General features: G+C 35.1%; 1 protein-coding gene across 7 annotated transcripts in view; it reads left to right on the top strand.

The window, feature by feature from the left end:
• RNF13 (ring finger protein 13) overlaps positions 1-18,237 on the top strand; it is a 203,028-nt gene that overhangs the window by 103,446 nt on the left and 81,345 nt on the right. For 2 of the 7 annotated variants that reach the window (XM_073232224.1, XM_073232222.1), the window contains exon 1: positions 13,112-13,212. The exons of 3 other annotated variants lie outside the window; for them this stretch is intronic. Coding sequence is in view for 1 of the 4 variants with exons in the window: in XM_073232220.1 (XP_073088321.1) it covers positions 13,324-13,332 (9 nt within the window). In the remaining 3 variants the exon portion in view is untranslated. Of the gene's footprint in view, positions 1-13,111; positions 13,333-18,237 lie in introns of those variants that run through there. 2 more of the 7 variants (XM_073232223.1, XM_073232220.1) reach the window with 2 other exon arrangements.

Raw genomic sequence — 18,237 nt, 5'->3', positions numbered from 1 at the left:
TAAACTTTAATTGTCTTTAAAGTGGGAAACCATTTTAAGGTTGATCCAGAACTAAACTATAATAATTATAGATTGTTTCAACAAAAATGAAATATTATTCTAATATTTCATTAATTTTTTGCCACTAAGAAATTAAAAGTAAACTAGAACTTATGATTCCAAGGTATTGTACTATAGTACTCTAATTTTGGCTGAGTCCAAACTTTGGTAACTAAAAAACTAGATTATCATTTTTTTTATAACCTCTTTTGGGGATGGGTAGTGGTTCACTGGAAAATTTAGTGAAATAATGCCACTAAATTTTTATTTTTGAGGGTGAAAGCACAACTCAGGAATGGATTGATAGGCTTGTTAGTCTTTCCATCCCTATACTGGATCTTCATCGTTTTATGATTTAACTATTACTGCAGCTCATCTCTTCCCATTTCCTGCCTTGAGGTTAATACTGCAGCCTTACCTCCCACTTAAAATATCTCACCTTGCTGTGCCCTGCTGACTACACCTTTGTGCCTTCACATATACTATTTTCTCCATTCAGGATCTCTGTTTAAGACTATCTTTAGCACCTGTAAGTCTGCTTTCATCACTGAAGTACTAACTGTGGATGTTACCTTGTCCAGAAGGCTTACTTTTCTTTCTACCCTCTCTCTGGCAGAACTTGTTATTCTAGCTTTCCACTTTGTAACTATATCATTTATTGCTGTTTATCACATTATTATTTTATTATTTATTTCACTTATATGTGTGTAGAGTTCATGTTTTGGTTATATTTATATATCAAGTTTGTATCATAGTATATACAGTTGGTGAGCAATAAAGGTTTGTTAAATTACATTATGTAATATAGCAGTAAGCCTTCTATTTATCTGTGTAACGCATTCTTTAAAAATATGTAGATGTTAAAAAACATGTAAAAACATTTAAATTGAGGGTTCTCAGAAGGAAAAAATGTTAAAAAATTCCTGTTTTATTTCACCATGTAGACATAGCCTTAATGGAAAAGGTTCTAGTCTGTTGTTCATGTTTTTTCACTTTGTGATTTTTCCTTTACAAATAAAACAACAGAGTGTATTATAAACATTTAAGGCTAAAGATCCCTTACTCATATCATTCCTGATGATATCTGTCTTTCTCTCAGTTATAGTGAATTTATGACATAGTTCATGGGGGAGATATGCTGATTTTAATCAGGGTTTTGGAAATAGATGGCATACATTTGAATCTCATCTTTTTCACTTATTAGCAGTGTGATTTGGGGCAAGGTATTTTACCTTTATGTGCCTCAATTTTTCTATTTGTAAAATAGGAATCATAACATTCCCTACATCATAGAATTATATACTTAACATTAAATACTTGTCAAACTGCCTTGTACACAGTGAGTAGACAGTAGATGTTAGCCATTGACGTGTTATGCTTTTTCCTATTGGCGTAACATAGAATAAGGGTAAAGATGGTAAAGATACTGACTGCATTAGGCCAAGAATTCCCACAGTCTGCTCTCTGCAAGCTGGAGAATCAGGAAAGCCAGTGGCGTAACTTAGTCTGAGTCTGCAGGTCTGAGAACCCAGGGAGCCAGTGGTGTTAAGTCCTGGAGCCCAATGGCCCAAGAACCATGAGCTCTGATGTCTGAAGCCAGGAGAAAATTGATATCAAGAGGAGAGAGAGGGAATTTCCCCTCTTTTTACCTTTTGTACTGTTTGGGCCCTCAATGAATTGGATGATGGTGGATCTTCTTTATTCAGACAACTCAATCAAATGCCAGTCTATTTCAGAAACCCTCTCAGCCTCCAAAGTAATGTTTTATCAGCTATCTGGGCATTTCTGAGCCCAGTGAAATTGACACATCAAATTAACCATCACGCTGATCTTTTAGAAAGTAAAATATTGGTGGATAAATCATACTGTGTTACAGTAACTCAGTGTCAGTTGATGTATAAAATGTCTAATCAGGCTTATAAAGGACAGTTTAATCCTGCCTGTGTAATGTATAAAATATGTTTAATAAATATGCAGAAATAAGAATTATGGGTCACCTATTAAGGCAGTGTGAGTAGATAAGGACAAATTCATCACATTTATAGGGAAGACAACTGGAATCTCATCACAAAGAGAATTTTTCTCTTAAGGATGGTCACACTAGTGGATACAATGCTATCAGCTTTATCAAAAGCTCTATAATCTTCAGATCAGAAATATATGCTTGTATTTTCTGGGCTTCAAATTGATGATTATGTACAGTTTTGTATTAGGTGTGTTTTAGAACCTAATCATTTACAACCTATGTGTAGTGCTTCTTTGCTGAATTGCACATAAGTAGCCCTTAGTATAATCAATGGTTCATTCAGATGTAGCCACAATTTTGTATGAATGCGTGGATTTAAGAAAATAGTTAGAAAAATGCTCATTTCCTTGTACTGGATTTAGGATCCTGGGACTGAGTACTGAGAAAAGCTTAACTCAGCAATAGTAATTGTATGGTTATCTTAGTGCCTTGCCCTCCCTCTTACAAAGCTTTTCCTGTAGAAAGGAACCTTTTCCATTGTTGACAGCAGAGGAGAAAAAGAAGTAAGAAGTAAAGTTTTGTCAAGATATTTCAAAGAGTAATTGGTGGTGGGTAATTTCAGGGTTTACTTTTTGTAATTCTTTAGATTTTTTTTGAGGATGAATATTGTAATTAAAGAAACCTATACTTCTATTCTAGTTGTCTTCTATTTCTTCCTCAAAAGTAAACGAGGTAAAAATTGTGTGCTACAATGAAGGAAATGGCAGGTTTTCTATATACAAACAATCCTAGGTGTTTTATGACTCAGAGAGAGACAGTAAAATAGAAAGGAAATTAACAATTTTTGGAGGATAGGAAATTATAATACTATAAAAAAAAGAGAGCACTGTTTTAGTTTTTTTAACTTATGCTGAGAAAAGCAGAAGTTTGTGCCTTTTTAACCTATCTTGCCCTGAAGAGATGCAGCAAACCCATATTCAGAATCAGTATTTGGGTATGTGGAATGTTCAGAAGGTCAGTTAAGAACTGTTGATCACAGGCCAGCTGATTGCTCTGAAAGCCATCACTTTAACTCACAATGACAAACACTGTATCCTTGGAAAAGTACAGCTCTTTAGATGAAAAGCAAAACAATGTTAATTTTGTTTATTTTTGTACAATGCTGTTCTTTACAGTGACAAAATATAATTGTTTGGACATGTTAGTTTTTGCTGAGTATTTGAAGTTAAACATTGCTGACTCTTTGATAAATAAAGGCTATCTTAAATCTTTTGATTAGAAAAATGAGTGTAACATTCCAAGGCAAAGCTCTCAGAAGACTTGAATTGACATCCCAGTGGGAAATATGACATTCAAAAAAATTTGTGAGAATATCTGGTTATTTCAAGAACATTACAATAATCACTTAAAATATAACTTTTTAGAACTACACAAATTTCTGTGTTTTTAACCAAATATTAGTTATCAGAAATCTATAATGTTTACAGGAATTTTTATTTTGTAGATAGAATTAACAGTTTTTACATTTATATCTGAATATTACAACGTTGCTCCATTCTCATCTGCATCACTTTGATCACTTGAGAAAGAGATTCTACTTCTTACTTTTTCAGTTGAAAAAGGAAGATCAGCCAGGTTTTAAGAATTATCCCTATTCTCTAAGTTTCCCACTAATTTCTTCAGTCTTTTTTCTCAGGATTGCTTTGACTATTTGGGGTCTTTTTTGATTCCATTTGAATTTTAGAACTGTCTGTTGTAGTTCATTGAAAAATGCTGTTGGTATTTTGATAGGGACTGTATTGAATCTGTAAATTGCTTTGGCAGGATGGTCATTTTGACAATATTAATTCTTCCTATCAATGAGCATGGATAGATTACCATTTATTGATGTCTTCTGTAATTTCTCTTGTGAGTGTCTTACAGTTTTCAGAGTATAGACAGGTCTTTCACCTCCTTGGTTAGGTTTATTCCTAGGTATTTTATTCTTTCTGATGCAATTGTTAAGTGGAGTTGTTTTCCTGATTTCTCTTCTGCTAGTTTGTTGTTAGTATATAGGAATGCAACAGATTTCTATGTGTTAATTTTGTATTCTGCAACTGTGCTCAATCAGTTATTAGTTCTAATAGTTTTTTTGGTGGATTATTTAGGGTTTTTATATGTATAATACGTTGTCATCTGCAAATAGTGACAGTTTTACTTCTTCCTTACCAATTTGGATGGCTTTTATCTCCTTGTGTTGTCTGATTGCTGTGACTAGAACCTCCAGTTTATGTTGGATAAAAATAGTGAATGAGCATCCTGTTTTATTCCTCATCTTAGAGGAAAAGCTTTGAGCTTTTCACTATTGAGTATGATGTTGGCTGTGGGTTTGTCATATATGACCTTTATTATGTTATGGGTATACCCATTTTTTTTTATTAAGGTATCATTGATATACACTCTTATGAAGGAACGATGTGGTTACTACATTCACCCTTATTACCGAGTCCACCCCATACCCCATTGCTGTCACTGTCCATCAGTGTAGTAAGATGCCAGAGTCCTTACTTGTCCTCTCTGTGCTACATTGTCTTCCCCATGATCGCCCCCAACACCATGTGTACTAATCATAATACCCTCAACCCCCTTCTCCCTCTTTCCCCACCCACCCTCCCACAACCCTCCTCTTTGGTAACCGCTAGTCCCTTCTTGGAGTCTGTGAGTCCACTGCTGTTTTGTTCCTTCAGTTTTGCTTCATTGTTATACTCCACAAATTAGGGGAATCATTTGGTATTTGTCCTTCTCCATCTGACTTATTTCACTGAACATAATACCTTCTTGCTCCATCCATGTTGTTGCAAATGGTAGGATTTGTTTTCTTCTTATGGCTGAATAGTATTCCATTGTATATATGTACCACATCTTCTTTATCCATTCATCTACTGATGGACACTTAGGTTGCTTCCATATATTGGCTGTTGTAAATAGTGCTGTGATAAACATAGGGGTGCATATGTCATTTTGAATCTGAGAAGTTGTTTTCTTTGGGTAAATTCCTAAGAGTGGAATTCCCAGGTCACATGGTATTTCTATTTTTAGTTTTTTGAGGAACCTCCATATTGCTTTCCACAATGGTTGAACTAGTTTATATTCCCACCAGCAGTGTAGGAGGGTTCCCCTTTCTCTGCATCCTCACCAGCATTTGTTGTTCCTAAATCTTTTCGATGTTGGCCATCCTAAATGGTGTGAGGTGGTGTCTCATTGTGGTTTTAATTTGTATTTCCCTGATAATTAGCGATGTGGAGCATCTTTTCATGTGCCTCTTGGCTATCTGAATTTCTTCTTTGGAGAAGTGTCTGGTCATATCCTCTGCCCACTTTTTAATAGGGTTATTTGCCGTTTGGGTGTTGAGGCATATGAGTTATTTATATATTTTGGATGTTAACCCCTTGCTGGATATGTCATTTACAAATATATTCTTCCATACTGTAGGATGCCTTTTTGTTCTGTTGATGGTGTCCTTTGCTGTACAGAAGCTTTTTAGTTTGATGTAGTCCCATGTGTTCGTTCTTCCTTTTGTTTCCTTTGCCTGAGGAGAGGCATTCAGGATAAAGTTGCTCATGTTTATATTCAACAAGAGATTTTTGCCTATGTTTTCTTCTAAGAGTTTTATGGTTTCATGACTTACATTCAGTTCATTGATCTATTTTGAGTTTACTTTTGAGTATAGGGTTAGACAATAATCCAGTTTCATTCCCTTACATGTAGCTGTCCAGTTTTGCCAACACCAGTTGTTGAAGAGGCTGTCATTTCCTCATTGCATATCCATGGCTCCTTTATCATATATTAATTAACCTTATATGCTTGGATTAATATCTGGACTCTCTCTTCTGTTCCACTAGTCTATGGGTCTGCTCTTGTGCTGGTACCAAATTGTCTTGATTACTCTGGCTTTGTAGTAGAAGTTGAAATCGGGGCGCATAATCCCCCCTGTTTATTCTTCTTTCACAGGATTTCTTTGGCTATTCAGGGTCTTTTGTGGTTCCATCTGAATTTTAGAACTATTTCCTCTAGTTTGTGGAAGAATGCTGTTGGTATTTTGATAGGGATTACACTGAATCTATAGATTGTTTTAGGCAGGATGGCCATTTTGACAATTTTAATTCTTCCTATCCATGAGCATGGGATATATTTCCATTTATTGCTATCTTCTTTATTTCTCTCATGAGTGCCTTGTAGTTTTCAGGGTATAGGTCTTTCAGTTCCTTGGTTAGGTTTCTTTCTAGGTATTTTATTCTTTTTGATGCAACCCTCTGTACCCATTTTGTCAGTTTTTATCATGAATAAATGTTGAATTTTCGTCAAATGCTTTTTCAGCAGCTATTGTGATGATCATGTGGCTTTTATCCTTTTTTTAAAATGTAGAGTATGATATTGATTGATTTACAATTATTGTACCATCCTTGCATCCCTGTAATAAATCCCACTTGATCATGATGGGTGATCTTTTTGAAGTATTTTTGAATTCAGTTTGCTTATATTTTGTTGAGGATTTTTGCCTCTATGTTCATCAGGGATATTGATTTATAATTTTCTCCTTTTGTGGTATCTTTGTTTGGATTTGGTATTAGAGTGATAGAGTCTAGGCCTCATAGAATGAGTTTGGAAGTATTCCCTGCTTCTCTACTTTTTGGAATAGTTTAAGAAGGATGAGTATTAGCTGTTCTTTAAATGTTTGATAGAATTCAGCTGTAAAGCCATCTGTTTCTGGAATTTTGTTTTTGGGAGTTTTTTGATTACCAATTCAATTTCATTACTGGTAATTGGTCTGTTCAGATTTTCTGTTTATTCCTGAGTCAGTCTTGGAAGGTTATATTTTTCTAGGAAGTTGTCTGTTTCTTCTACATTGTCCAATTTATTGACATAGAGTTTTTCATAGTATACTCTAGTAGTAATTCTTTGTATTTCTGTGGTATCTATCTGTTGTGATTATTCCTTCTTTGTTTCTGATTTTGTTTATAGTTATACTCTTTTTTTCTTGGTAAGTCTGGCTAAGGGTTTGCCTATTTTGTTTATTTTTTCAAAGAACCAGCTCTTGGCTTCATTGTTTTTCTAATTGTTTTATTTTTCTCTATATTTCTGCTGTGATCTTTATTATGTCCCTCCTTCTACTAACTGTGGGTTTCTTGTTCTTCTTTTTCTGGTTTCCTTAATTGTGAGTTTAGACTGTTTATTTAAGATTGTTCTTGTTTCTTGAGGTAGGCCTGTATTGCTATGTACTTCCCTCTTAGAACTGCCTTTGCAGTGTCCCACAGATTTTGGGCTGTTGAATATTTGTTTTCATTTGTCTCCATTTTTTGCTTGATTTCTGTTTTAACTTGTTCATTGATCCATTGATTATTTAGAAACATGTTGTTTAGCTGTCATATGTTTTTAGACTTTTTTGTTTTTTTTCTAGTTCCATTCCATTGTGGTCTGAGAAGCTGCTTGGCACAATTTTAATCTTTTTAAATTTTTGAGGCTCTTTTTGCGGCCTAGTATGTGATCTACTCTGAGAACATTCCATGTACACTTGAGAAAAATGTGTATCCTGCTGCATTTTGGTGAATGTTCTGTAGATATCTGTTAAGCCCATTTGATCTAATGTATTGTTTAGTGCCTCTGTCTCCTTATTTATTTTTTGTCTGGTTGATCTGTCTGTTGATATGAGTTATGTGTTAAAGTCTCCTAAAATGAATGTGTTACAGTTTCTTTCCCCCTTTAATTCTGTTAGTATTTTTTAAATATTTAGGTGCTTTATATTGTGTACATAGATATTTGTAAGCATTACATCCTCTTGTTGGATTGACCTTTATCATTACGTAATTTCCTCCTTTGTTACTTTCTTTGTTTCAAAATCAGTTCTGTCTGATAAAAGTAGTGCTGCTCCTTTTTCTCCCTATTATTTGCATGAACTATCTTTTTCCATCTCCTCACTTTTAGTCTGTATATGTCGTTGGGTCTGAAGTTAGTCTCTTGTAGGCAGCATTTTGATGGATCTTACTTTTTTATCCATTCTGCTCCTCTTTGTCTTTTGATTGGTATATTCAGTTCATGTACATTTCAGGTAATTATTGATAGGTATGTACCTACTGTCATTTTATTAATTGTTTTCCAGTTGTTTTTATAGTTCCTTTCTTCCTCTCTTAAACTTTCATTATTTGATGGTTTTCATTGTGTTGTGATAGATTTCTCATTTTAAATTTTTTTGTGTATCTACTGTAGGCTTTAGTTTGGTGGTTACCAAAGGTTCAGGGTAGCTTCCTTACTATGCAAGTCTATATTAAGTTGCTGACTGCTCTATTTCAAACACAATCTAAAGGTACTTTTTTTCTTCTTCCTCCTCCATACTTTATGAATCAGATGTCATTATCTGCACTTTTTGTGTATCCCTTGATTGATTTTGTGTATAGTTGCTTTGCTTCTTTTGTTTTGTTTTAATTTCATACTTGGTTGGTAATTTATTGGTCTACTACCTTTACTCTGGTGAGAGCTCTTTAGCCTTAGGAACATTTCTATCTACAGAAGTCTCTTTAACATATCCTGTAATGCTGGTTTAGTTGTTAAAGTTCTTTGGGCCTTTGTTTATCTGGAAATTGTTTAATCCTTGCTTCAGATTTCAATAATAATCTTGCCGGGTAGAAGACTCTTGGTTGAAGGTCCAACTGTTTCCATATATTAAATATTTCATGCCACTTCCTCCAGGTCTGTAAAGCTTCTGCTGAGAAGTCTGCTGATAGCCTGATGTGATTTGCTTTATAAGTAATCTTTTTTATATCTCTCTGGCTGTTTTCAGTACTCTCTCCTTATCCTTAATCTTTGCCATTTTAATTATTGTATGTCTTGATATTGTCTTCCTGGGGTTCTTTTTTTAAGGGGCTCTCTGAGTTTCCATGACCTGTCTGTTTCCTTAACCAGACTGAGGAAGTTTTCAGCTATTATTTCCTCAAAAAGACTTTCTATCCCTTTTGTCTCTCTCTTCTCCTTCTGGTGCCCCTATGATGCAGATACTGTTTCTTTTGGATTGTTCATACAGCTCTCATCATTTTTTCATTCCTAGAGATAATTTATTTTCTCTCTGTTCTTCAGCTTTGTTGTGGTTTTTTTCTCTAATTTCCGTCTCATTTACTGTCTCCACTACTTGTAGTAATCTATTCATTCCCTCCACTGTTTTATTTCAGTTATTGTATTCTTAGTTCTGAGTGGCTCTTTTTCAGATCTTCTGTTTCTTTGCTGAAGTCCTCCCTGAGATCTTGCATACTTTTCTGTAAATCAGTGAGCATGTTTATGACTTTTATTTTAAAATCTTTATCAAGAAGATTGTGCTCTACATTTCATTTAGCCCTCTTTCTTGTGTCTTGTCCTGCAGTTTTGTTTGGAACATATTCCTCTGCCTTCTCATTTTGCCAGGATTTCTGTGTTCTTCCTTTGTATTAGGTGGATCTGTTAATACTTCCTGGCCTGAAAAGTAATAGCTTTAGGAAGGAGCCTATGGTGCCCAGAGGCTCAGGACTCTTTACTCTCCAGTGCCTGGTTCTACTTTGTGGGATCCCCAGTTGCTGTTGGTATGCAGTGGGCAGGGTTACCTTTCTGTCTGTCTGCCAGTAGTGGTCTGAGTCTGCAGCTCCAGCAGTTTTTTTTAGTCACCTTTGTGATCAGAGCAGAGACAACTGCTGAGATTGCTGTGGGTGGGGCTGCACTCTGCCTGCCTTGAAGCAATAGTGAGGATGCAGGGTTAATGGAGTGGGTAGAGCCATTGTGCTGCTGTGGGGCAGGGCTGGACACACAGCACTGGGCTTGTGCACCTGCTGGGGGGTTGGAAGGATTTCTTCAGGTTGGGTACTCCAGGCACCTCTCCAGTTAGGCTGAAACAAGGCCAAGAAATCTGGGAGAGTCTTCCTCTGCCTGCCAGGCAGCAAAGTTGGACAGCAACTGGGCCAAGTGGATTGGCTCTCTTGCAGTGCATGTAAGGAGGAACCTTGGAGCTGAGTTGTCAGCAAGGGGGGTGGAGCATCAAATTCTTGATCTGTTGGGCTGAGGGAAGGCTGGGAGGTATGGTCCACCTGCCCTTTCTCCTGAGGAGAGAGCTCTGTCCAACCCTTGTCCCTCTAGTACGCCACCCGCTCCTGGCAAGTCTTTCAAACTGTCACCTCTGGTTTGGGTCTCAGGACCAGCAGGGTGTGCCTGTTCTACACAAGTGGCTGGAGTCTCAGCCTCCCAGAGCATCCTACCTGTCTCTGGTGTCCAGCCCTACTAATGACCAGGGCCCAGTGTAATGTCTCCAGGGCCAGGTGTGCAGAGTTCCTGGGCTCCAATCCCCTCCCTGCTCCATTCTTCTTCCTCCCACCTTTGGCCTGGGATGGTGGAAGGGCTTGGGTCTCACTGCATCACGGCTCTGTCACTTTACCCTTTTCTTTGTGGCTTCCTCTTCTTCCCCAGATGTAGGTGATCTGTTCTGCAGTCTTCAGGTCATTTTCAGGTTTAGTTGTATTTGCTTAGTTTCTTCCTTTGTTTGTTTTTGGGAGGAGGTTTCCACCTTGACTTCCTACTCCATCTTTTTCTCCACCCTCGCAGTTTTTATTTCTTTACTGTAGCTTATTTCATTTTGTTCCATAATATTTTCTTCCCTTCTTGCCTGGCTCTAGTCTAAGAAAATCCATAGGTATATCTTCTCATTTCAGCTTCTTGGGAGTAGAATTTATGTTTTATGCAGTTTTGTGTACAGTGCTTTTAATACAGTGCCAAGAACACCAAAGTGAGTAGACAGTGAAGGAGGAGTATTCTCTGATATCTGTAACAGGGTGTTACTGAGCATCAAAATTGTCATTAAATTGTTCAGTCAGTTATTTTTCAAGAAATTCCAAGAATTCCCTGTCATTTCTTAGAATTCCTAGTAAGCTGATAGCAAGTTTAGAGAGTTATCTTTTTGTTGCACCAAAAGTTCTTCCAACAAGCCTTATTTACAGGAACAGTTGAAATGGAGCTTCAGCTGAGTTAGGATGAGAAATAATTAAGATTTGATTGGAACACATCCTATCAGTATTCAAAATATCTGAATTTATTTTGATCATTTAATATGCACTTTAATATATGTAGGTAAGTAGAGAATATTTTGTGGATGACTTTGTTAATGTGAAATTACAATTCTGAAAATTAAATATTTAGGGAGCTTTTAACTAATGTAGCTTATTTTAACTAGGTATAGTTCATTACAAAGTAAAAGCTTTTTAAAAAAAGCATCTGTATTTCAAACTAATAGCATTAGAAATAGCTGCACACACAGGTTTATTTGGGTTTTCTTAATGTCACTAAGCAAAATGGATTATTTTTAGTTTTGATCTTTAGTACCAATCATATGCCAGATACAATATCAAAACTTCATTGGATACAGTCACTATGGAAAGCAGTATGGAGATTCCTCAAAAAACTGAATATGGAAATACAATATGAGCCAGTAATTCCTTTTCTAGGAATTTGCCTAAAGAAAACAGAATACCTGATTTGAATACATGCGTCCTTATATTATTGCCACAGTATTTACAATAGCCAAGATATGGAAGCAGCAAAGTGCGCATCAGTAGATGAATAGATAAAGATGTGTGTGTGTTTGTATGCAATAGAATATTGTTCAGCCATAAAAAAGAGTAATTTACCATTTGCTACAACAGGAATAGCCCTAGAGGATCCTAAGTAAAATAAGCCAGGCAGAGAGAGACAAGTACCCTGTGATTTTACTAATGTATAGAATCTAAAAACAAAACAAAACCCAACAAAATTAATAAAATATCAGTAGACTCAGAGACACTGAGAAGTAACTGGTGATTACCATGCTGGGGTGGGTGGGTTAAGTAGGTGAAGGGGAAAAAGAGGCATGAAATCTCAATCATAATATGAATTAGTCATAGGAATGAAAGTACAGCATAGAGAATATAGTCAGTAATCCTGTAACATCTTTCTGTGTTGACAGATAGTAACTGCACTATTTGGGGTGATCTTTAATAACCTAATAACTGTTGAATCACTATCTTGTATACTTGAAACCAGTATAATATTGTATATCAACTATACTTCAAAAGAAAACTTGATTGGCAACAGCCATGTTCAAAGACCTATATAAGTCAGTGCTGTTGATTTTGTGTTGATATGTTGCAGAATATTATTATTGTCATGAGTGAAAAAGCTCAAATCTTTTTTCTGATTGCAGACAACCTACAGAACATTAAGAACTCACTATATTTGTGGGCTCAAGCTTTTTTTTTAATAGAACTCACTGTAAGAAATTTATTTTTACTCCTGCCTTAGTACATATACAACACATAGCCTATAATAAAGTTTCATGAAATGGTACTTGCCTATACTACCTGTAGTACTCCAGTGTATGAAATTTCCTTTTTAAAAAAAAGTTCAGCTAAATTATTTTATTACCCATAGTTTTCTCTATCCTCAATATTTAAAAATTGCTTTCCCATGTATGATTGATAGACTCTAAAATGTTGCCACTGGAACATAATGTAAACTCTTTAATTTTTAAAGTTCCAGGGATCTTCCTGGCTTCTATTTTCTGCTATACTTGAAACAAGTATGGCTCTACATACAAACATCAATTTTACTGGCCCTGTCAAAAATATTTTTTTTTTCTTTTTCTTTTTTTTTGAAGCAGAGTAAAAGTTTTATTTAAAGTAAGTTAAAGAGAGAAGTGCAGCAGGCAACCTCAGCAAGGAGAGGCGCCCCGAAGGGTTTGGAGAGAGAAAGCTTAAGATTAAAAGGTTACGCACTTAGCAAGTGCGGGCGACCTCAGAGAGAGGAGCCAAAAATATTTTCTAATGAAACAAATAAATTCAATGTATTGTGAAGCCTAAGTAAACACGTACAGTTGTAATATGCTGTTTGTCAAAAGGTTGGTACTCCGAGAACATAACCTTAAGTAAGAGAAGGAAACATGCCTTTGTACCACCATCATAAATGTCACAGAGCTTCAGATTAAAACCATATACTTTTTCTAACAGTTTTTCTTGGAACTTTTATGTGCTTAATTTTTTTAAAGAATAGAATTCTTAACAAGTTTACTTTTTTGTTTCTCTACTACAGAAAAGAATATAATGGTGGAGCGAGGCTGGAATGAGTAGAAAACAGAGAGAGGAAGTGACATTTGGCATTTAGCATTAAGAAGAAAAACCAGCTAGGGTCTGGTAAATATGTTCATGATGATCCCCAAGTCACTGGAAAAGGTCAAATCACATTTGGTGCTGTTTATGGAGAAAGCTGGGAAGATACAAAATGTAGCAAAATTTTTATCCACAATGACTGAAGTAAAAATTTTTGTTTTTTTTTAATTTGAGGGGGAACTAAGCAGTAGATATGTACCACAAAAATGAAATTTCTTTATATCTTGCTAGGTAGGGCTTGATAGACAGTTATCTTATGTGTGATTTAGGTTGATTAAAGAAGTATTTATTGGAGAGAGATTTACTAGGCTTGAGATACACCCAAATAAGATAATTCCTTTCCTTCAGGAATATAACATCTGGCATTCAAAATGCTCTAAATGTTATTTCATCAGATCTCTGCTTTTCAAGGTGGAAACAGGCTTAGTTTTCTGATAATGTTTTCACCAAGAAGCCTGAAAAGACTATCTTTTGTCAATTTTTAAGGTGATGCTTTAAAATATAAATGATGACAAATTTAGTTTTCTAGTATTGTGATTTCTATTTTAGTGCAGCACAATTTTGTTACTATCTTTTGGAGAATATGCTGAAATTAGTCCAACTTTGTGTCATCTTATTAATGAACCATGGCTGTTGAAAATCATTCTATTTAAAAAAGTACCCAGATGGGTACTAAAAAGGTAATGCCATTAAGACAAAAGCTTCTGGTGTATATAATAACAAAGGTGAAAACGTTCATATCCTGCTGATATTACCATTGTTAGTAATTTCCAAGTGTTTTGTCATAAACTATTTTAAAATAGCCCCATCTTTTATGTGTTATTTTTTTACTCTTTTTCACAGCAGCATTCTCCTACAAGTCCACAAAGTAGCGTTATCACATTTAGGAAATTTAATACTGACATACACTCTATCTAATAATACAGAGTATTAGTGTATGTATATGTTTACACAAACACACACACACATATTAGGTAGTATATTCTACTAATACAGAGTCATGCTTAAATTTCCTAATATCCAAAATATCCTTTGTAACTATTCTATTTTCAGCCATTTTAGGATCCAATTATGGATCACACATTTAATTAATTGTCATGTCTCTACAGTAGTTCTTGATCCCTATTTTTCCTACCTTTCTACTGCTGTGTTTCAGTTTAGAGAATTATTATTGCTTTGTCTCCAGATTCACTGATCTTTTCTTCTACAGTAGTTTAATCTTCTGTTAAGACCATCTAGTGAACTTTTTATTTCAGATACAGTATATATCTTTAAGAATTTCATTTTTATCTTTTAAAATACATGTTTGTGCATGTATATGTGTGTATTTTCCATTTCATTCTGTATTACATTCATATTTTTCAAATCCTTGAACATAATTTATATTTTATATAATTTATATAAGTAAATATAATTAAAATAAGCTATTATCTGTAGTAGCTGTTTAAAGTTCTTATATGATAATTCCATATCCTTGTCATTTCTGGGTCTCTTTCTGTTGACTGATTTTTCTCCTGGTTATGAGTACTGTTTCTTGCTTCTTTGCATGGCTAGTAATTTTTTTTTTATCAGATAATGTGTGGTTGTTGAATTGTCTGGGTTTTGTTGTCTTCCTTTAAAGAGTATTTGTGTTTTGGCTGGCCTTTACGTTACTTGCAAATGAACATGGGGCCTTTTGAAGCTTGTTTTTAAATTTTTAAGTTGCTTAAGAGTAGCCTTTATTCTAGGACTACTTACTTGTAACTCTGCTGCTAAATTGTGATCCTTCTAGGGTATCCTGTGAATGCCTTGGGTGTTAAAGGTAGTCTCCCCTCTCTGCCCAGTCAGAGCTTGAAATTCTCCTGACCTTGTTTGAGCTTGGGAATTATTCATCTTAAGTTTCCCAGTAGTTGTTTTTTCCCCAGTGGGGTTCTTTCCAAGCCTCATAGAGTCTCACTGTATGCATACATATCTTTATATTCATCCAATAATCCATGGGAACCCCATGCAGTTTTCTGAAGTACTTCCCCCTCTCAGTGGATCTCTAACCTGGAAATTATTTTTGGGGGCACTTCAGCTTCCTTGAACTCGATTTGTTGTAGTGGGGGACTGCATTTGCGTTCTCCCCTGGAAAAAAGAAAAAAGATAAAAAACCAAACAAGCAAGCAAACAAAAAACACTATTGGGATTAAGTTCAAATTGTAGGTTAATTTAAGAGTATTGCTATTTTAATAATATTGTGTTTTGACCCATGAACATGAAATGTCTTTCCACTTATTTAGATCTCCTTTAATTTCTTTCAGTGTTTTTATAATTTTCAGTGTACAAGTCTGGCACTTAATTTTGTTAAATTTATTCCTAGGTATTTTATTCTTTTTGCTTCTAATATATTTGGGATTTTCCCCCTAATTTTATTTTGGATTGTTTATTGCTGCTATATAGAAACTCAATTGAATTTTATATATTGATCTTACACAGTCCTGCTATATTGCTGAACTTGCATATTAGTTCTCATAGTTTACTTGTGGATTCTTTAGAATATTTTCCACATATAAAATAGCAGATATTCCTTATATAAGACCATGTTATTTGCACAAGAAAATAGTTTTGCCTCTTCCTTTATAAATCTGAATGCCTTTTATTTCATTTTCTTGTCTAAGTTCCCTTGCCTGAACCTCCTGTATAAAATTGAACAGAGATTCCAAGAATGGAATCCTTATTTCTGAACTTATAGGAAAAACATTCAGTTTTTCAGCCTTAAGTATGATGATAGCTGTGAGTTTTTTGTAGATACTCCTTATCAGGATGAGGAAGTTCCCTCTATTCCTAATTTATTGAATATTTTTATCACGAAAGATTATTTTGTCAAATGCAGTGTTAGCTGCATACCATAGGTTTTGATAGTTTCATTTTTGTTCATCTCAAGGTATTTTATAATTTTTCTTGTGATTTCATTGTATTTGTTTTTTAATTGATGTAATTGTGAGTTTTCTAGATTTCCTTTTAATGTGCATTTCTGGTTTCATTCCATTCTGTTGTGTTTGGAGAACATATTCTGTATGATTTCAGTACTTTTAAGGTTATTGAGGATTGTTCTATGGCCTAACATGTAGTCTGTACTGGAGAATATGCACTTGAGAAGAATGTTTATTGTTGAGTGGAATGTTCTGTAGATGTCTGTTAGTTCTGGTTGTTTATGATGTTGTTTGAGTCTTCTATTTCCTTGTTGATAATATGACCAGTTCTATCCATTATAGAGGGTAGGGCATTGAAGTCTCCAACTATTACTGTTGAATTGTGTATTTTTCCCTTCAGTTCTCTTGAGTTTTGCTTCATATATTATGGGACTCTTTAGTCAGGTACATGTATGCTTATAGTACCTATATCTTCCTGTTGGAAAACATTATAATAATGTCTTTTCTTGGTCTTAGTAACAGTTTTAATCTTAAAGTCTAGCTAGTCTAGTTTACATTCTTTTTCTTTTCCTTTTATTTTCAGGCTGTGTCTTTGAATTGTGTAAAGTGGGCCTGTTACAGATGGAACATAGAGGAGTCATAATTTTCAATCCATTCTGCCAATCTCTGATTTTTGATTAGTATGTTCAGTCTGTTTGCATTTAATGTAATTACTTAAAGTAGGATTTACATCTGCCACTCTGTGATTGTTTTTTTTTTTTTCTTTTCCAGAGACTCTGTCAAAGGAATTTTTTATTTTTTTGAGAGGGCATCTCTCATATTTATTGAACAAATGGTTGTTAACAACAATAAAATTCTGTATAGGAAACTCAGTGCTCAATGTACAATCATTAATCTACCCCAAGCGTAATTCTCGTCAGTCTCCAATCTTCTGAAGCATAACGAACAAGTTCTTACATGGTGAACAAGTTCTTACATAGTGAATAAGTTCTTACATGGTGAACAGTACAAGGGCAGTCATCACAGAAACTTTCAGTTTTGATCACACATTATGAACTATAAACAATCAGGTCAAATATGAATATTCATTTGATTTTTATACTTTATTTATATGTGAATCCCACATTTCTCCCTTATTATTATTATTATTATTATTTTTAATAAAATGCTGAAGTGGTAGGTAGATGTAAGATAAAGGTAGAAAACATAGCTTAGTGCTGTAAGAGAGCAAATTTAGATGATCAGGTGTGTGCCTATAGACTGTGTTAATCCAAGCTAGACAAGGGCAACAAAACATCCACGGATGCAGAAGATATCTCTCAAAACAGGGGGGATGAGGTTCTTAGCCTCACCTCTGTTGATCCCCAATTTCTCACCTGATGGCCCCCTTGCGACTGTGCCTGTCTTAGGTTTTTCCTCCCTTGAGGAATCTTACCCGTCTCTGGCTAACCAGTCATCATCTGGGGCCATACAGAGAAATGTAAAGTTGGCAAGTGAGAGAAAAGCAATATTGTTTGAAAAGGTTAGCTTTTTCCTTCTTTGCAGATTTATGCCCTGTGGCTTTCATGCCCAGTATTTGTCTTGAGGTATCTTTACCACTTGGAAGAATTATGATACTCGGTAAATTCGATATGAGGCACGAATTCTATTTAAGGGTTGTAATTAAGAAGGAAGAAGAAAAGCTATGGAACTAGCAGACGGAAGATAACATGGGAAGATTGATTATTTCTTTGACATATCTTCTTGTAGGGTAACTTCAGCATGTATAGGTTTTAAACTACTAGTTAAATTGCGTACACACATTAACATAATAGGAATACAGGTACATGACCAAAGCAGACCTGTAATTACCAGCCATCTCCAGTGAAACCAAGAAAACCAGTTAGGCACCGTAGGCATTTGTGAAAACTTATCTATGATATGGTAGATATTGTCCAACTGAACTTGAACAGTCTGAGAGAAATCAAATTAAAGCAACCCATTCCTGGGAACTGTTCACATCCCATATGTTCTTTTAAAAGTAGATAATCTGTAGTTGTAAGATTTTGGAGTGCTACAACTTGCACTTCTCCTAATTCTTGGTTGAGTTCCAACAGTATAGATCCAGTCAAATTTGTTGTTTTACTGTATGCACAGGCCAGCTTAGATATCTCCT

The sequence above is a fragment of the Manis javanica genome, chromosome 3 (genome assembly GCF_040802235.1).
Source record: "Manis javanica isolate MJ-LG chromosome 3, MJ_LKY, whole genome shotgun sequence".
Classification (NCBI taxonomy): Eukaryota; Metazoa; Chordata; class Mammalia; order Pholidota; family Manidae; genus Manis; species Manis javanica.
The sequence above is the reverse complement of the archived record's forward strand: the minus strand, read 5'-3'. Positions and strand labels throughout refer to the sequence as shown.